Source organism: Propithecus coquereli, unplaced genomic scaffold (assembly GCF_000956105.1).
Source record: "Propithecus coquereli isolate 6110/MARCELLA unplaced genomic scaffold, Pcoq_1.0 Scaffold83, whole genome shotgun sequence".
NCBI lineage: Eukaryota > Metazoa > Chordata > Mammalia > Primates > Indriidae > Propithecus > Propithecus coquereli.
In genome coordinates this window covers 7062939-7084017 of record NW_012154507.1, presented here as the reverse complement: position 1 = coordinate 7084017, position 21079 = coordinate 7062939, and the positions used below count along the sequence as shown (strand labels likewise).

General features: G+C 39.7%; 1 protein-coding gene across 1 annotated transcript in view; it reads right to left on the bottom strand.

Moving 5' to 3' along the window:
• The window catches only part of NIN (ninein (GSK3B interacting protein)), a 95582-nt gene that overhangs the window by 24223 nt on the left and 50280 nt on the right, over positions 1–21079 (bottom strand). Inside the window, exons 8-21 of the mRNA XM_012663747.1 lie at positions 20673–20819; positions 20000–20167; positions 19354–19490; positions 18881–19021; positions 18437–18611; positions 15711–15821; positions 15252–15341; positions 12820–12958; positions 10802–10923; positions 9206–9711; positions 6129–8273; positions 4720–4845; positions 4542–4611; positions 2177–2392 (exon numbers count right to left, since the gene is read on the bottom strand). Coding sequence (XP_012519201.1) covers positions 2177–2392; positions 4542–4611; positions 4720–4845; positions 6129–8273; positions 9206–9711; positions 10802–10923; positions 12820–12958; positions 15252–15341; positions 15711–15821; positions 18437–18611; positions 18881–19021; positions 19354–19490; positions 20000–20167; positions 20673–20819 — 4293 coding nt within the window. The remainder of the gene's footprint in view (positions 1–2176; positions 2393–4541; positions 4612–4719; positions 4846–6128; positions 8274–9205; positions 9712–10801; positions 10924–12819; positions 12959–15251; positions 15342–15710; positions 15822–18436; positions 18612–18880; positions 19022–19353; positions 19491–19999; positions 20168–20672; positions 20820–21079) is intronic.

Sequence of the window (21079 nt, the reverse complement as noted above, 5' to 3'; positions counted from 1 at the left end):
TCCAACATCAAAGGGTTCATCTTAGCATTCCCTACTTCCCACTTGCAACTTCCTTCTCCACTGATGAGAAATGCCAGTTCTTATTGTCTACCCTATATTTACTTATTTGTTCCAGTACACATAAGTAGTTTCAGAATTCCTAACCCACACCCCTATGAGAATCACATTTACTGACTAGATTATTATTGCATTTATATATAGTTCATTTTCTCTTCAGGCTGGACAGTATCCAGTCAAGATACCTAATTTTCAAATTACTTCTTTTCTTCCCCGGTGTGGTTATGTTACCCATTTATAATACAGTTAGGTTCATTTGTTTGTGTTTGTGTTCCATTTTTGTATCCCCCTCTTCCCACCACATTGCCTGGTTTTACTTGTGCACTTATTTTGGGGTATAGGAACAGTATATTAAACATTACTCTGGTTCCAAGAGTCAGAGCTATACAAATGATAAACTCAGAAAAGTGTCATTCCCTTCCTCAACCCTTTTACTACATTCCTCTGTTCCATATTTTTCACTCTTGACCTCATTAGTTCCTGGTTTTTATCATTCTTGTGTTTCTTTTGCACAAATGGATAGACATGTGTACTTTCTAATGTCCCCTTCTTTCTTGCATGCACAGAGGTGTACTATAGCTACTCTTTTCAGCTTTCTTTTTTCACTTAAAAAAGTATATCCTGAAACAAAAAAGTATATCCTGGATATCATTTCATATAAATAAATTTTTCTTTCTTTTTTTTTTAAACAGCTGCATAGTACTACTTCACAGTGTGAACGTATCCACCACATTTATTCACCCACTCTCCTATGCATGAACACCAAGTTGTTTCCACTGTTTTGCAATTACAAGAATGCTTTGGTGAGTAACCCTGTGCATAGGAATTTTCATACTGTCGAAGGCGTATCTTTAGGGTAGATTCTTACAAGTGAGATTGCTGGCGCAAAAGGTAAGTACATATGGAATTTTGTTAGATATTGTCAAATTTACCTCCACAAAGATAATATCAGTTTGCATCTCCCCAGCAATGTATGAAAGTGTTTCCCCACAGCCTTGCCAACAGAATATGTTCACATTTTTAAATTGTTGCCAGTCTTACAGGTAACAAATTATATCTCAGTGTTGTTTTAATTTGCATTCCTCTAATTATGAGTTATTCTGAACATTTTTTTCATAGGTTTGAAAGCCATTTTTATTTTTTTTTGATGAATTATTTGTCCATATATTTTTCCCATTTTGCTATAGTAGGGATATTAGTTCTTCTTTTTGTGGTATATGTTGTAAATGTTTTCTCCTAGGTTGTCCGTTATCTTTTGACTTTGTTTATGGTATCTTTTTGCCATGTAAAGTTCTTTCAAAATATAATCAATTTTTTCTTTTATTGCTTCTGGGTTTTGAGTCACAGTTAGACAGCCTTTCTTTGACACAAAAGTTAAAGAAAAATTAACCCATATTTTCTTCTAGTATTTCTACAGTTTTATTTTTTATATTTAGACTCCTAATCCAATTGAAGTTTATCCTTGTGTATAGTAAGAAATGTGGACCTAATTTTATATATTTCCAAATGTCTACCTAGTTATCCAGGCACCATTTATTAAAAAGTCCATCTTTACCCCAGTGGTTTGAGAAGCCACTTTTGTTATGTACTAAGTTTCCATTTGTATTTGGGTCTAATTCTAGACTTTCTTTCTTTCTTTTTTTTTTTTTTTTGAGACAAGAGTCTCACTGTGTTGCCCGGGCTAGAGTGCTGTGGCGTCAGCCTAGCTCACAGCAACCTATCCTACTGCCTCAGCCTCCTGAGTAGCTGGGACTACAGGCATGTGCCACCATGCCCAGCTAATTTTTTCTATATATATATATTTTTTCGTTGTCCAGATCATTTCTTTCTATTTTTTAGTAGAGACGGGGGTCTCACTCTTGCTCAGGCTGGTCTCGAACTCCTGATCTTGAGCGATCCATCCGCCTCGGCCTCCCAGAGTGCTAGGATTACAGGCGTGAGCCACCACGCCCGGCCTAATTCTAGACTTTCTATTCCACTTACCTGTTTGTCTATTCATGTGCCAGTGCCAGACTGTTTTAATTATTAAGGCTTTATGTATAAGAAATTTAACACAAGCATTTCTTCTATTTCTTGGAATTTCCCCCCAAAAAAGCTATAGGGTGGCTATAGACCATACCTGCACTTTACAGTGTTCCAGTTCTTCTTTCAGATGAGACTTTTCTTGTTCCCATTCCTTGCATGTACTATTTCCTGGCCCTTCTTCCTTCTGGTGTAGCATTTCTGTCAGATGTTGATTAAGTTCTTGCAATTCTTCCTGATTTTGAGAGTTCTTTTGGCTAAGTTCTGTATTTTCTAAATCCAACTGTTGGTTTTTGATTTTTAATTCCGAAATCTAATTAAAATTGAAATAAGTTTTAAAAACTTGTTACCCAACTTGTGATAAAAAACAGATTTAGAGATATAATTGTTTTTACCCTCTCTATATAGACAATAAATTTTAAAAATATATTTTCATAACAAATACTACATACTCATTATTACAAATTCAGGCAATTCAGAAGTGGATGAAGAAGTGAGACACTCAGTTTAATCCCACTCCACAGAGGGCCCACTGTCCACAGCTGGATATGTATCCCTCCAGGTCATTTTCTATGCATGCACGAAACCCATATACACAGAGCTTCTTTTTTTCTTTTTAGCAAAAAAATTGGATCATTTCATTTTTGAACAGCCTGCTTTTTTTCACTTAGAACATCTTACTCTTATCTTTCCAAGTCAGTGTGTTCTGAAACCACCATATGCTCTATTTTCTTAGTGGCTGTAGGATATTCCATAATCCATTTATCCATTCCCACATTGATAGACATATAGGTTAATTTTTTTAAATCATTTTATTTTTTAATTAGGAAGAAACAAAATGACCTTCTGGAAAATCCATTTACATATGGTAGCATTTTGTCTTTAGGATTTTTTTTTTTAGAAATAGGGTTGCTGGGTTAGAAGGTCTGTGCATACATTACCATTTTGATAGATATCCCCCAAATGTCTTCCTCACAGTGCTACCATCTTACAATCCTATCAATAATGTATGAGTACACTCATTTCCTCACACCCTTTTTAATACTTGATGATATCCATCTTTACTTTTTGCTAATTCAATAGGTTAAAAAAAAAGAAATTCATTTAATTTGTACTTCCCTAATCACTAATGAGGCTAACCATTTTGTATATGTTGTATTCTTTTTTTTTTTCCTGTGATTTGAACATTCATATCAATCGCCTGTTTTTCAACTGGGTTTTGCCATTTATTTCTAAGAGTCTGAAATATATTTTGGATGTTAACGCCTTGTCTATTCCAAGTACCAAAAATACTCCCTCTCAATAGTATGTCCTTGTCTTTGGATTGTTTCAGATAGATTCTTAAATGGCCTTCCTTTTTTACAACTGCATGTTATAAGACTATGCAAATTAAGCATTGAATGGTACAAGTTATCTGAATAAATCATACTTCTGTGAAATGATATGCTGATTAACTGACATTTTATATCTGTGAAATTCTGTCCTTAACTTTCTCCTTTCAATATGGTGAGGAAAACGGGAGGGCTAACATTAACTGAAACTATATAAGGGCTAGAGCTAGTATTTTATAGGTGTGGTTTTAGAGGTGATACCTCATTATCCCCACTGATTATTAAGCTCGTATGAAAAACTTAGGGTCTAAATGTTTATGGCAGCACCATTCACAATTGCAAAGATGTGGAAACAACTCAAGGGCCCATCAATACATGGGTGGGTTAATAAAATGTGGTATATGTATACCATGGAATACTACTCAACCATAAAAAAACAAAGGTGAACTAGCACCTCTTATATTATCCGGGGTGGAGCTAGAGCCCATCCTTTAAAGTGAAGTATCACAAGAATGGAAACACAAGCACCACATGTACTTGCCAACAAATTGGTACTAACTGATCAACACTTAGGTGCTCACATGGAAGTAACATTTGTCCGGTGCTGGGCGGGTGGGAACGGGGTGGTGGGAACGGATAAATTCACAACTAATGGGCAAGGAGCACACTGTAAGGGGTATGGGCACGCGTGTAGCTCTGGCTTGGGTGATGCAAAGGCATTATATGTAACCAAAATGCTTATACTCCTATAATATTCTGAAATTAAAAAGAAAATAAATAAATAAATTGGAAAAAAAAGGAAAGCCAGTCATTCTAACAACACTTATCGAATGACTCATCTTTCTGTAATGATTAAAATGTTCCTTCAGCATAAAAAAAATCCTAATTACTAAAGCTCTGGGGGGAGGGGCAGAACTTAGCGTCTAGAATAATACATTATTTCAAAAAAACAGGAACCTACTGGAGAGTCACAGTGAGGTGAGTTTCCATTTTCAAGCTGAGAATTTACAACCTTATCATAATTAGCTACATGTTATTCTAGTAGCATATGCTATAAATTTATAAATTTCAAATAAAAAAAAGAAAATTTCAGACTGAAGAAATACTGGGAAATATGAAGTATTTCCTTACCTGTTTCTTTAAATTTTCAACCATCTTCTCAACTGCAGCTTTTTCCTGTTTTATAGTTTCTATTTTTTGCCTAAAGAAATGGTGAAAATAAAATGGAAGAGTTAGGCTTTAAAAGTTGAAGTAAAATAGTTTTAGTCCTTGCAAAAATGGCTTAAGAAAATTTAAGTATATATCTTACCACATTTCTTCCTGAGATCCATTGAATTTCCCTAATTTCAGGTTAGAAATGCTATCTTCTTCATTTAAAGTAGTAATTTCATTTCTCAAAATAGAATTTTCCTCTTGAAGCTTTTCAGATTCATATCTGAAGCACAGAGATTTTAAAAAAAATAGTTACAACAAGGCAGTCATCTGGCATCTTTGGAAAATATTTTCTAGTAACTTCCAATAAGATGAGTATTCCATGCCAGTGAAAAAAAGAAGTCTAAATTAGTAGTCTCTTAGTACTTGGAAATCAAATTATGACATATTGACGAATTTCTTTTGGGAAGTAAGAATTTCACTAAAAGACGTTAGGGAAGTGTAGCTAAGAAACTTGAGCAGGGCCATAGGAGTCGAGACTCAACGCTCACTCTGGTTGTTGATTTCCCAATGGCAAGTACACTGCTTTGAGAAATGACTTCATTTATCTCAGTCTCCAGTCCTACCTGCTCTGAATGGACACAAGCCACATTACTAAGCTGTATTAGCTTTAGTTTTAGGCCCCTGAGTACCTGGAGAAAGAAAATTCACTACATAAATCAAAGGGCCACATTGAAATATGTACACTGATGTTTATTTTGTGATTTTATTCTTCTTATTATATCCCGATTTTTAGAACTAAAAACGGTCTGAAGAGAGGAGAGGAAAAACTACAGAATTAAATAATTTTGTTTCGTATTAAGATATTTCAGACATGATATAATATTTTACAAGTTTTTTTTTTAAAAAACCAAATTTGCTAGAAGACTATGCAATCGTATTTTATAAAGTCAAGTGAGCAGTGGTTCAAATTAGTTCCACTTTTGTCTTTATTCTCCAAGCATATTTATTAGAATCTGGTAACTCCTCAATAAACTTATATGTTCCAAGATAAATTTCCATTGTCTATAGGCTGTCAGCATGCACTTCAAGTGATGTAAGTGTGAAACTATAAGCCCCAAAACAACATTTTTTCTATATTAGTATAAGAAGCTATTTCTTATCTACCAAGTGAGTTAATAATATACAAAAGGCATTCATTCTCATACAACATGTTTCATCAAAATGAGAAAAGTAACATTTAGCAAAAAAAAAAAAAAAAAAAATCTATCCATCCAAATGAAATGCTAGAAAAAAGTTAAAGATGTACATCAGTGATGCAAATACTCGCCATTGTGAACTTTCACACCCCATATGAACAACATTTATTTGCTACAGAGGAAGGGAATGCTTCCTATGCAAGGTTATTTTATTTGTTAATATGACACAGAAGCAGAAGGAAATCTAGAGTACCGCTTTCTTCCGGAAGACTAATAGGTTAGTTTCTCTAGGCACAGCAAGCAGCGGAAGTTAGCTTTGGTGAGGTGCTCTGGGGGATTTGTGAAGTCTAGAAGGTACATACATTACCTCAGAAGTTCAACTTTTTGCTGCATCTCACTGCATGTGATTTGCAAGTCATGCATCATTGCCTTCAGCTCTTCTTCCTTCTCTCCTTGAGAAGGTATATCTTTTTGCTTAACTAAAGTAGTGACTCTCTCCCTCAACTTTCTAGTTAGCTCCTGTAGCTTTTTTTTCTCCAGTTCTAACTCTGCTATCGTGGCCTGACGCTGAAAGTGTTTCTCTTGAATGCCTAGGAGAGTAGTGTTTTCCTCCAGTATGACTTGATTCTGTACTCTTGGCTTTTCTTGATGTGTCTGAATTGTTCCATGTAACCAGGCAATTTCATGTGCTTTTCCATTTTCTAAGAGCCCTGTATTCTCCTGCTCAAGGTACTGCTTTTCTTGTTTACATTCTTCTATAATATGGTGTATACTCACAACTTTGGGCACACACTCTTTCAGTGTCTGATTGAGTTCAAGTATCTTTTCATGAGGTTCGACTTCCAGATTATCTAAACGAGCTTCCCACAAGGAGAAGCAGTCACATTTTTGGGCTGCTCTTTCCTGCAGCTTCTCAATCTTTCTCTGCAGTCTCAAAACTAGAACATTCAGCTCCTCATTTTCTGTTTTGACCTCATCGTAACTCTTTTCCAGGCTAAGGAACGTTTCTGTCACTTCTTCCACTTTCTTTAGCTCATCCTGCAGCCTGAAAACTTCTGCGGTGAGCTCTTTGTTATTTTCCAGCGCCTCATCGTAGCGTGTCTCCATCATCCTCAGCTCTTCCTGGAGGCAGTCGTTTTCTCTACTAGCATCTTCATATAACAACTTATACTTGGGAGAAGCCTCAGGGATTCTCTCAAGCATCTTTAGCTTCTTTTTTAGCACAGAAACGTCAAAAAGCAGATCCTGTTTCTTTTCAGAAGCTCGATCGCAGTCTTTGCGTAAGATCATTAGTTGCTCCTGGAGCTGACTAATCTGATTCTTCAGGTCCCAGCTTTCGGTCCTGGTCTCCTCACTATTTTCAAGCTCAGAAAAACTCTCTATCGAAGCCTCTGACTCCTCTATTTTGACCTCTTGTCTCTGAGCAGAGCTCGTCCCTGTACTTCTCAGGTCCTGGACCTCACTGTCTTGCAGGTCACTTAGGATGCGCCTTGTGGTTGCACCTTTTACTTGCTTCATTTGGTTTTGCAGTAACAACAGCTCTGTTTGTTCTGCAGAATTCCCAAAAAACTCAGTAGTTGGCTCATCTAAACAAGAAGAAATCACTGACCCTGGCTCTAATATTTGCAGCCTTTGTCGCAATCTAGAAATTTCTGTAGCCATTTTCACATTTTCCTTCACTGCTCGTTCATGAGCTCTCTGCAGGCTTAAGAGGACATCTCCATTTTCTTCCAATAGCTGCTCCCCTTGCTGAAGCAGGGACATGGCTCCATTTCCTTCCATGTCCTCCCCTCCCACTGCCTGGCAGCCACTCTGAAGTCTGGAGAGAGGAGATGCCACCTGATGCATTTCCTTGATTATATTCTGAAGCCTGGAGATTTCTGTGCTCATCTCAGCCCTCTCTCGATCTGCTTTCTCACAGGTCACTTTGTGGACGCTCTCCATGGCCAGAAGCTTGGACATCATTTCCTGCCTTTCCTGGACACGTTCCATTTCAAGCCTTTCAAGCTGCTGGCTGGCCAGCTGCTCTGAGGCCCCTGCCTGGCAGAGAACCTGCTCACGGTCCCTCAGTTCTCTTTCGTGACTGCTCTTCAGCTCAAGTATCTGGCCAGACAGTAGGCTTTGCTGGCTCTCAGACACATTTCTTAGATCTTCCAGGTCTTGGAGCAGCTGCTCTCTCTCGACGACCATGCTGTTCAAATGTTCTTTGTAAGTTTTCTCTAGCATCTCTCTTTCCTGGGTCAGGACCAGAGAAGTTGCTTTCTCTCTCTGAAGAGTCTCTTTAAGCTGCTCCTGGGCTTCTGCACACTCCTGGGTGAGCTCGTCCTTCTCAAACTCCCACTGGGATTTCTCCTCGTGTTGTTGTTCCATAAGGTCCTCCAGCTCTTGGCGGTAGCGCCCCTCCAGGCTTTGCAGAGCGCTTTCACATCTCTCAGTGACTTTCTGACAGTCAGCCTGAAACTGGGCTTCTATTTGAGAGGTTCTTCTATTACACTCTGTTTCCATTTTTTCCCTAAATGTAGTCAACATACAGCATTACTGAAACTGCCGCCAACTTTGTAAGCAAACAAAAAACATTTTTCTGTGCATAGAGGAGGCTGCTAAGCAAACAATTGAAATAGTTTCTCAAAATGGTTGTAACTTGTTCCTATGTGATTCATTTGTACTGGAAAGGAATCTCATTTCTGAGAGCTAAGACTAGCAGCCATAATTGATTTAAAGGATTTATCTTTCTCTATAGTCAGAGGGAAATTTTAGAATCCAAATTCTTTGGCATACTCCTGGATGTCTTTGTTTATGGATTTTAAACCAAAGACTTAAACTGGTATTTCACAATAAATGATCAAATGCATATTAACCTAACCTCTAACTTGGGGAATATATAACATTCCTTCATTTTACTTAAGCGTGCTTTATAGGATATTAGGTACATAAACCACACATATGGACAAATTCATTCTGCTCTTGCTAGTAATTTAATAAAGTAGCACCAAGTTGATCAGGGTGTGAAGTACCAAGGCCTTCAAATGCACCTGAGATTTCACATGAGGAAGGTAAGCACAAGGTGCTGTTTTATAACTCTGGGAGGAAATGTAACTTTGCTCAGAATCCAGCTTATAAATAGCTGTTCTCAGAAAGCAACAGGATTGAACTAGGAAGGAACCACATTTGGGATCATCTCATCCTGACCTGGAGCCTTATGAGATACAATCAATCTTAGTACAAAGAATATTTTCCTCTTTTAAAAACAAAAACAGTTTCAATAACCCTAAGGTAGGCTTATGTCAAAACAATGACAAAACTGGTCAAAAATTTTTAAAAGAATCTAATAAATCAATGGGCTACTATTCCATCTGATTTTTCCCAGTGTCCTTAACTGACCGAAACTTCTGATGCCCTGAGAGACAGTGCCCCAGGCTGTTCCATTTCCCCCAACTTTCTTACCTTCCCTCTTGAAGTTCCCTTTGGTGCTTTTCCAAGAGCTCTTTTCTCAACTCCTCTTTCTCAAGAGAGTGCTTCTCCACCAGGGCTGCCAGCTGCTCCTGGTGAAATCGCTCTAGTTCCTGAGTCAAGTCTCGCACCTTCTCATCTGTCCAGGTGCTACTTTGAAGGAGTCCCTCCCTCTCCCGCTCAAAGCCTTCCTCCGCCTGCGCCAGTCTAACCTTGAGCTCCTTCTCATGTTCTAGCCTCAGCTTCTCCTGCAGGTGAGTCTTGTCTTCCTCCAACTTCATCTGCAGCTGTTTTTTCTCCTCCTCGAGCCTGCAGGTGGTCTCGTGGTGTGTGTCCTGGAGCACTACTGCCTGCCCCTGCAGTTCTGCAATTTCATTTTTAAGGTCACGTATTTGTTTTTCCAAGGTGTGTATTTCATTCTCATGCCTTTGCTTCATGTGCTCCCGCTCCTTTTCACAGGTGACCACAGTTTCATCCAGCTGCTTTTCGTAATGGCGCACCTGAAGTCAGAGAGGGACCCACCACAAGGTCATTCAACTCAAGGCCATGGAAAGGGAAGTCACAGGGGCAGCAAGTACTTTTTCTTTCCTATAAGACATTCCTCGGTTTCCTCATTTTGTTTTAAAGCAACAATTCAAAAACACTTTAAGCAAGATATTTAAGGCAGGCATGTTTGCTTTTCTTTTTCAACTGGTTGAATTTTATTAGTTTCTGAAGAACTCCCCTAAGAACTGAGCAGACCCTCACACATCCTTTCTAACTGCAAACTTAGAGTCTTAAAATATTTAATTAAATTCAAATATTTGCTGAACACCTATCAGGTACTTGCAGGCCTCATGGGAACATAAAGCTAGGTGAGACATAGTCCCTGCCATCAAGTAGAAACCAGGTCAGATGCAGATATGACGACTCCAGGTATACTACAAGGCACAACATACAAGAGAAAAGGTACAGAAAAAGGAGCTACAATGTAACCCAGGGATTCAAAGGATGGAAAAATGACATTTGGTTGGGGAAATTCAGGAATGGCTTCATGCACCAGGTAGCAGCTGATATAAACTCTGAAGGGTAAGTAGACTTTCAAGAGGCAGAAAGAAATAATAATAGCATAGTCTGTAATAGTATGAGCAAAAGATGGACAACCAGGAACTACCCAGTGTGGCTAGAGGATATGATAACTCAAATCAGTGGGGAAAGAGAAGATTGGAAATGTAAATTGAAGCCCCATGGTGAAGGGTTTGGAGGCCAAGGTTCAGGACTTGTACTTAATTCACTAGGTAAATGTAAAAATCAAAGGGCTTTTTGGTTTTATTAAGATTTTTTTTTAAACAGTTGGAAATAATATAATGGACTTAAAGCTTTAAGTTCCATGCTTGCCAGGGCTGAAGGTAGTAAATTTTGGAGAAACTCTCAGGAGGAAAAGGCCTATAAAATTATCCTGAGGAAGTGGGTTCCTGGAAGCCACCAGACATGAGAGGAAATGCATAGAAAGTGCTGCTCTATGAGAAAAAGGAATTGGGAATGGCCTACATGCAAAAGGTTGTCAGAGCTCAAAGTAACTTGAGAACTGGATCGGTAGGAAGGACTTACTTTATCTTCCAGCTCCAGTCTGAGGCAACATAAGTCCCTGTGATGTTGTTCTTTCATCCGTTCGATGACGAGCTCTGCCTCGATGCTCATGTTCAATGGATTGCATTCTTCAGAACCAAGCCCTGAAACACACGGGACCCACTGACCTTGCAGCAGGTTCTCAGAATAACATAATCTGGCAACTGAGGAGATACATCCAGTTTAACTAAGGAATAATCTTTAGCCTGAATTGCTACAGCTGTGATCTACTAGGAACTAACAGAAGTCAAGAGAAGGAAATGGAGGTGAACAGATGCTTTCATGTACAGGCAGTATACCAAACCTCAACAGAATCCATCTGTTTGAACAGTAGGTGGGGGTAGGTGTGAAAATTGTTGCTTAAATGGGACCTCATCTTAATGAAAATGCTGCAAGTTGAGGTAATACCATGAGGTAGTTTGGTCAAACCAACCAGACTTCTAGCCATCCCAAAAATACAAATGACAAATTTGCAGAGGGGCAATGTGACAGGGGAATGGAATGGCCAGCACACTTGCCACTATGCCTTGAGGAGTTAATGTCATGGGTCAATATAACCAACCCATCATTAAACATTTCAGAAGACTGGCTACTGTCCTGTGAATTTCCTGGAGTGTGGGTGGATCCCCATCTTAAATTATCAGGTGAAATAAAAAAAGTAGGGCATAGGTTAGGAACCTGGATATAGGCAGTTTTTGTGTGTGTGGTGTGGGGGGGTGAAATTCTCAACTCATCCATGAGTTCAACTCTGCAACTGCCATGATGACGGAGGAGGACACTGAAATGTGAAGCATAGTTTGGGAGCTGAGCCAGTACATAGACAAAAAGATTATGTCTAATACTGTGCAGAAATCTCTCACGGCAGGGGGACCCAAAATAGTTTTTCATGTGTGGATACACAGGCAGATGGGACAAAGAGTATAGGGTATATACTTCTTGGGTATAGGTCTAGCAGCTGGGATAGACAGCTTGCTCTGGGCTTTCTCTTCATACATTATGGCATATTCCCAACCGAGAAGTAACATCCGGGGTGTAAGCCTTCCCACAGGAGTGCAGCTTCATGTACCCATGAGGAGCACCCTTAACACTTGGTCATCTATGTAAAAGCTCAGAAAAGCTGCTGAGATATATAGTTTCAGTCCTTAGACTAAAGTGAGCCAGGAATCAGAGGAGAGGTCTTGAGTCTTCTTCCTCTCCCCTCCCCCATCCCTTACTCATTCTACAGCAAGTAGGTGGGGATGGGGGAAGCAGGAAGGCAGAATAAGCCACCTTTGTAAGAACCGTACTCCCGTCCTAAGTAGCAGTAGGGAAAGCTATTTATAACAGAAGAATCGACTATCAGCCCTTTCTGAAATTCAAACTCAACAAACCCAAGAAAAGAGGCTGGCTATGAGAAGGGAGGGAAAGAGCAGACAGTGAATGTGGGAGGGTTCCCTAACAACTCTGCTGCCCAACTTTGCCACTCAAAATTTTCCTCAAAGGCACAGGCCACCAACCCTTATTTATCCTATTTGTTGTTTTGCAGAGGCAATGCAGACATTCGGCGCAGCCAGCACAAGCAAGCCAGTTATGGCTTCTGAGGTTGCTGGCCGGCCCATTCTCCAAAACCAACCTCATACCAGCGAGGCCCTCTCAGAAAGGGAGGACTCGGCAATAGCTCAGCGTCTGAATTCTAACACTCCAAAGGCCTGGATTCCCAGATTTGCGGCCAGATTTTTGTTTATTTTTTAAACAAAGCAAATACCCTTGTGGTTTGATTTTTCCATTCCTTTGTTGACACATATCAAAATCAGATGGAAATATTCTCATAAAGACCTCAAGGACAAATGAAAAACCAGGCCACAAATGAAACAACTCAAAAAAAAGAGTATCGCCAAAGTCTTTTTTTTTTTTTTTTAAGATTGCCAAATTTTTGCAAATTTATATTCAACAAAGGTTCTAAAAACAAAGGTGGAAGGCTTTAACTAAAGCCTTTTCAGATGGTATGTGAATGTGTTTACCCTGGTCAGCCTCAATGCCGCCGCTGTTAACATCAAGTTCTTCTGACAGCGAGTTCTTCAGAGGAAGCCTGAATACTTTGCCTTGTGCACGATATTCTTCCAGCTCAGACTGGAGTTCATCCACTTGGTCTTGTAATACCTGGAGTTTAAAAACCAACACAGGGTCTTAGATGTGACACCAAAAGCACGAGGAACGAAAACGACAAAATAAATTGGACATCATCAAAAAAAAAAAACAACAAAACTTTTGTTCTTCGAAGGACACCATCAAGAAAGCATAAAGACAACCCACAGAATGGAAGAAAAGTTTTGCAAATTATGTATCTGATGGACTTGTAACTAGGATATATAAGGACGATTACAATTCAATAATAAAAAGACAAAGAACTCAATTAAAAAATGGGCAAATGATGTGAGTAGATATTTCTATAAAGAAGATATACAAATGCACATAAAAAGATACTCAACATCATTAGCTATCAGGGACATGTAAATCGAAACCATGATGAGATACCACTTCGCAGCCACAAGCATGGCTAGAATCAAAAACATACAATAACGACTATTGGTGAAGATGTGGAGAAATTGGAACTCTCATACCAGTAGGAATGTATGTAAAATGGTATAAACCACTTTGGAAGAAGTTTGGCAGTTCCTCAAAAGATTACACATAGAGTTACTATACAACCCAGCAATTCTACTCCTAGGTATTTATCCAAGAGAAATGAAAACATATGTCCACATAAAAACTTGCACACGAGCCAGGCACAGTGGCTCATGCCTGTAATCCTAGCACTCTGGGAGGTTGAGGCGGGAAGATTGCTTGAGGCCAGGAATTTGAGACCAGCCTGAGCAAAAATGAGACCCCGTTTCTACCCAAAAATAGGAAATATTAGCCAGGTGTGGTGGTGGGCACTTGTAGTCCCAGCTACTCAGGAAGCTGAGGCAGGAGGATGGCTTGAGCCCAAGAGTTTGGGGTTGCTGTGAGCTATGATGACGCCACTGCACTCTAGCTGGGATGATAGAGTGAGACTTTGTCTCAAAAAAAAACAAAAAAAAACTTGCACACAAATTTTCATAGCAGCATTATTCATAATAACCTCCAACCCAAATGTCCATTAGCTGATGAATGGATAAAAAAAAGTGGCATATTATTCAGCCATAAAAAGGAATGAAGTACTGATTGATGCTACAGCATGGATGAATGAAAAAACCTTATGCTAAGTGAAGGAAGCCAGTCACAAAGGACCACCTATCATATAATTCCATTTACAAGAAATGTAAAGAATAGCCAAATCTGTAGAGACAGAAAGTAGATTAGTAGTTGCCTAGGGCTGAGGAGCATAGGAGAGATTATGGCTGAGTGGAACAAGGGTTTCTTTTTGGGGTGATGAAAATGTTCTAAAATCGATTGTGGTGACAGTTGCACAATTCTGTGACTATAATAAAAGGCTGAATTGTACACTTTAAATGGGTAGAATATATGGTATATACAGCTGTTAACAGAAGTGGATGGATTAGGGGGATTTTTGTAGGTAGGGTTGACAGATTTTACTGATGAAGTCACTAAATGTAAAGACATTTAAAGAAAACATCTTTACTTGATTAGAACCAAGAGCTAAAACTTAATTATAAAAGCAGTAGAAATGTTTTATTTTTTTCTCAAATGTGCACATGTATTTCCTGAGAAGGCAACTTCATGATTGTTTTCCTCATCTCTGCACAATTAAAATTTTTATCTTAAGCAGTTAGAACTCAGTTATACCTACCTTGTTAAAATAGATAAGTGTTTTTTGTTTAAGAAAAAAAAAAACCCAAATTCCTAAGCTTAGGGGAGTTCATTTTTTTTTAAATCAGATTCCTCTTATGATATTTATTTGAAAGTTTGTGTCTCTCCTGGTAAGAACTGGGAATGGTTTACTAGCTAAAGATCTGAGTGGTTCCTGCTTCATTTGCATTTTGTAAATAAACAGAATAAGAAATGTATTCAGAAAAAGGAAAAAACAGGACAAAACCAAATCACAGCAGATTAGGTCTGCAGTGATCAATCAGGAAAAGCTAATTTTGGAATAAGCCCATCAACATGACCACATATTCCTCCATTCGGAATAAAACCATACTTTCCTCTGAATGCCGGCAATTTCCGGCCGAGAGGAAGGAGAGTTAAATGCAGACTGCTCGATTCCCTGTAGTTCAGGATATTGAATAACAACATTAACAGCTAACATTTGTGTAAGTGCTGACTATACCCCTAGCTCTGTACACCTATATTCACTCACTGGATCTTCACAACCCTGTGTAGCAGGCACTCTTATTTTTGCCATTTTCTAGATGAGGAATTGATGCACCCCCAGATTAAGTGACTTGCTTATGGGTCACACGGCTCTGAATCCAGTGCTCCTGCACATACTCAGTTCTCTTCGTCCACTCACCCGGCACTGCTGCTCGTATTCATTTCTCATCTGTGTCAGCCTCTCTTCTTGCAGAAAGAATTCAGCACTGCTGGGGTCGAGGTCACCAAACTGGAAGGGGAAAAGGGCAAAGCTGTCATTTTTCCCGAGTGCCCTTCTTTGACCTAAAACATAGCAAAGGCCTCAGTTTCTGGTGTTTGCCCAGTCTCTGGAGAATGAAAGGAATGTGACATTTAAGCAGAAACACCACCAACTGGATGACAGGGAGAACATTCTGAAGTGATGTGCTCAACCAAGGCAGGGATCGTTTCTCAGTGCCACGCAATGTTTTCCATCATAACCAACCTACTAAATTATATCCCTGAAAACGTTGCCCAAACAGTTCCCCAGTAAAAATGTTCTTCGTGGCATTGTTTCTGCTCTTTAGTGTAAATTACATTTTGAGCTACCTATCAGGAAATCAGATTCAAACAGATTTACCTTTTCTGCTAACACATTTTCCAAATTTTTCTGCAGTTTGTTTGTCAGATTCTCATACTCTGCCAACTTCTCTGCATTTTCCAGAAGCTCATTTTCCAGACGACTGTTTTCCTGAAGAAATTTGGGGAAATTAAATGTAGCACAGGTTAAGAAATAAGCAAATTATACCATTTTATATATGGCATAAATCAGTGCTCTAGATTAAGAAAATTTGTCCATCTTGAAATCTGTTAATAGACTAGAGGAGAAAAAAGTTCTATCTTATAATAAAAACAAAGTTTGCCCTTTTTTTGATCCCGTAGAACTGTGCTGGCCAATATGGTGCCACTCGCAGCCACATGTGGATATTGAGCACGTGAAATATGCCTGGAACAACTGAAATGTGCTATAAGTGTAAAATACACACCAGATTTCAAATAGCACAAAATGTAAAATAGCTCGGTAATAATTTTTGTACACTGATTACATGTCAAAATGATAATGTCTTAGAGATATTGGATTAAATGATTTGAAATTAATTTCACTTGTTTCTTTTTACCTTTTAATGTGGCTATGTGCGAATTTGAAATTGCATATGTGGCTTGCATTATATATCTATTAGACAGCATTGCACAGAATATTTGATGACATGAAAATATTCTCAATATACAGTATTGTCAAATAAAACTGGTTACAAAATACCTTGTTCAGCTGCCTGCAAAAGAGAAGTCAAAGAGAGTACAAAAGGTAGAGTAACTGTGAAATCAATGTACTGATATTATAGTTTGGTTTAAATTTATAAATTTTAATTTATAAATTTATTTTGGTTTAAATATAAAAGATACACATGTAAGTTGCTCATAATTTGTATATGTTTAAGTTATTATAATGAAATAATCCATCAAATGAAACCCACAGAAGATTTTTTCCATTTAAATGGATCTGTATATGTAGTACTTTTTAGAAAGATTTCCACCACATTTGTTGAAACATACACAGACAAAGAGACATGCCATTTGACATATTTTCTTCTCCACCGTTAAAGGCTGATTGGAAGAACATTATTTTCAAAGTACACTTTGCCAAAAGAACATAGAGCCAGTATATTTTTAATATATTCTAGTTCACACTCCCAGACGACAACATAGAATATAAGAGAATATACATGAAGTATTTACAAAAGTACAACTTTCCCCTAAAATGCTAATTCTATAACGCTAACCTTTGAAAGTATACCTAAATTTAAATGCTAAAACAATATGGAGTGATCTCTGTGTATCAGGCACTGTGCTGGTTGCTTTGGAAACTGACAAATCGGATACTGTTACTGACCTCGGGGAGGGGGACAGATGTGGATACAACTGTCTATGACCCAACAGGAAATGCGCCATCCTCTGGCAAGAAAAAGTAAATGTAATGGGAATGAAAAGTAATTTGGCCTGCCGTGCTGGGGAAAGCAGTGAAGGAGCATGAAAGTGCTCTGCCCCCCACCCCACCACCCAGGAACTGAGAGAAGTGATGGGGGTGGTCACGGGACAGCAAACACTGGGTGTTGCTGCAGGAGCTGAGGTTTGAAAGCTATGGGGACAAACCCCCTTTTAAGGGCCTTGACTAACAACACACCGGGGCTTATTTTTTTATTTTTTTGCAAAGAGTAACAGCTTGATTGTAACTGGTCTTTAGTACAGTAACTCTGATAGCCATACTGGGGCAGGAGAGAGGGAGGAAAGGACTGTTCAGGATGCACATTAACCAGCTGAGAAATCCTGATGAATTCTGAACCTAATCAGAGGCTAGGGAGATGGAGAGGAAGGGGATAAATCTGAGAGGTGTCTTGGAGCATCAGTGCCACTTACAGACTGACGAGCGATGACAACTGAGGATTTCAGCTTCTGGGACTTATAGCATATGGTGATGATGCTGATTAGGGAGAACGTTCCGGAGATGAAGCAGTTGGATGGTTAGGGGGTGATAATTAGTTAGTTTTTGATATGTGGCGGCATTTCAGGAACCTTTCATAATAGCAACAGTAGCAAACATTTTATATGTACTCGTTACTTTCCAGACACCATGTATGCATGCGTCGTGGCATTTAGTCCCCACATCGACACTATAGGGTAGGTATTATTATGGTGCCCATTTTGAGCATTAGGAAACAAGCTAAGTAACATGCTCGAGGTTTCCCAGGAGGTGGAGGTACCCAGATCTGAACCAGGCAGCCTGACTCCAGAGGCCCTGCACCACACTGTACGGTGTCAGAGTCCAGTAAAGAGAAGGGCTGCTTCCTCCATGGAGGCACAAGAAAAAAGAAGGATATAAGACAGAAAAAGCACATTTGGAGGCCACGAGAAACACACAGGCCTCTGTATGGCAAGAGGCAAGGCCGTGTGCTGGGAATGATGCGGGGGGGCAGGCAAGGAGAAGATTTCAAGGTGAGGGGCAGGTCTGGAAGAGCAGCTGAGAACTAGGGTGTTAGCCAGGTGCCAAACAGCCCTGAGGACCCGATGTGTCTGCAGGGGATAAGAAGAACAAGATACTCATCAAAACTGTTGGCTCACAGAAGCCTGGATCCCCCTGAAATCCAGATACTAGTGGGGCCCTGTCATGTCTGGGTCATGACCCAGCTGGGCAAACTTACAGGAATTCTTGGACTGAGCCCCGTGCAGACTTGCCCTCTTACAAAGCTGTAGTTTTCCACATGGTGTTGCCAGCAGGGACATAGACCACAGAACTAACAAGATGATTACCTTTAAAGAGAGGGCAAGGCGGTCCCGGATGTAGTTCTCTTCTGTTTTTGCCTTTTCAATTTCCTGCTCAAGTTCTAACCGCTGCTTGCCCATCTGTTGCATGATCTGCTCTCTCTCTTTTCGCAGTTCATTCTTCAAGGCTGCTATTCGCTCCTTGTACTCTTCGTCCAGTTTCCTGTGAGGAAGAAAAACCAAGAAACTGCCACCAAGTCCCTCAGAGATCCCTGTATTGATCCACCAGAAACGGACACGCAGAGTCACAGAGATGGTAACCACCCTGAGACAATATCTGGTGTGTCCTGCTTTCCCTTAGGGCGTGGCCACACCTACGTCAATCCAACCAGGTGTGGCCACAGGCAGACAGGCAGACTCCCCCATGCTCTGTTCTGGCCCTGCCGCTGCAGGTGCCACTGCCCTGGGCCAGGGTGGTGGGAGAGGTCGCACCTGAGGTTGTACTCATTCCGCCGCTCTATGGCCGCATGGTGATCGTCCACCTCTGAGGCCATTAAGGACTTGAGCTTCTCAGCCTTGTCCAGATCTGACCGTAGCTTCTCTTTTTCTCTGACCACTTGATCAACTCGTTCCCTAGAATCAGAAATAATCTGAGTCAATGGGAAACTCTTTCTAAGCAATAAGTAGACCCAAGAAAGCTCTCATTTGGCTTGCTTCAACAAAAAACAAAACCAAGACAACCCAAACCCTCCCAAAACATAAAGGCATTCCACAGTTCCCTTCAAAAGCCTACATGCCAATCCAAGTTCTACTTCATTTTCCAACAATTTAAGGAAAATTTTGCAGTAGTTAGATGATGGAAGAATAGCCACATTTGAATACAGAATGTTTCTCAAAGGCCTTGGAATGACTTGTTGGACAAGGAGGAAACAGGATGGAGCAGGCGAACCTTCTGCTCAACTCACAGCAAATGCCGGATCTCAGCCTTAAAGCTGGCCAGAGCCGCCTGGTGGATGCCATTCTTGGTGACCAAAAGTTCATTTTCAAGAGCCAGCGTCAGTTCTGTCAAGTTGATGTTTCCGTCAAGGCTGAAATCCAAGGCCTAGAAATCAGAACAAGGCAAAGTTCAAGCCAAATCACTAGTTCTAGCGTCTGAAAGCAGAAAATATGAAGTCTATACAAACTCAGAGAATTGAAGATAGTCTAGAAATTGGACGAACACATTTATTTAGTGTCTGCTTAGGAAAAATCTCCAATCTAGAACAGCAAAGTTCTCTCTAAGGAAAGTATAACATGGTTATTTGCATTTTTTTAAAAAAAAAAATACTATCCAGTACTATAAATTAACACAATGGTATAGCTCCAATTTTCACCAACCAAAGAACATTTCTCATGTCAATAATTTGAGGGTTAAAAACATGGAAAGTATTTAGCAAAAGGCTCTTGGTTAAAGGGGGTAAGTAAAGGTACCTCATATTTCTGAGATCTTGTGAACAGACGAAATCATTAAGGAGAAATCAAATCAAATGACAGTGTTTAAAAAAAAATGGAAAATTTTCAACCCTTCCATGGTTTGGCATTTTTTCTCACATTTTGTTATAGCTCCCTCACCTTCAGGATCTCCTGGCTGTTCTCGATGCCCTCTTCCTGCCAGGTGTCAAGTATTCTCTCCACAGACGCATGGCCCATCCCATCGTCCAGGCAGGAGAAGACCCGAAAGCCGGTGGTACTCGTCATTGCCAATGGGGTGGTGGTGCGTCGTCCACTCTCATCGAAAGACTGGAAGAAGAAGGAGACTTGAGCAAGCTTAGCTTGACTCCAGGCATTTCAACAAGATGTTGGTCAAGACGGAAGCTGGTTAGTCCTGACCACGATGGGCAGAAGACATGTTTCTCTAATTTACACAGCTAGGGAAAAAAAAAGTCATGTGGCCTCTTTGATCTCTGTTCCCAAGTGAGTCAAGCCTACAAAGCTTATCAAAAACAATTGTTCCGGCAGAGAGCTCTTTACCATAGGCGAGATGTGTCTCTACTTAAAACCAGGTTTCTTTTGACCCAGAGCTGACATTAAGAGGCATAATTAGTGGCCTTCCCACTCTGTAATTTATGGTCACTTCTCAAACCCAACCTTTCCTTTCTAATGGTTTAGTCATTCTTATTCTTCCGTTGCTTCGCTCTCGCTCTCCTTAGTATTTAGCTTCAGACATCAGATCAATTCATTAGAAATTATTCAAATGAGTTCTAACATTTACTCACAAAGGAAGCATTTCCTGTTTGTTTCTCACCTGCATGGAGAGGTGTCTCTTCAGTTGTCTGTACGGAGTAGATGCTGATGGTGTAAGGGATTTTCCATTTTTAAACAAACCATAGAAAAAATCTTCTACACTCATTGTACCATCGGGATCAAGATTATGGAATACTTCTTCAAGCATCTAGAACACAGTAACCACATATTTTAAATACTTCACTCAAAATAACGCAAGGCCCAAAGTATATCTCCGGTCAATAGAAATCAGCACCACTGTTGATCCCAGGATTCCAGAAATAGAACTATGTCCCTTTATTTGCATTTCACTGAATTTATTTCCCTTTCCAGTAATGATATGTGCTCCCCCTTCATAAGAATAAAGTCCATTTTCAACATCTTCATAATCCTATGCAATTTAGCAATTCACTGTTTTCTCTTTTACTC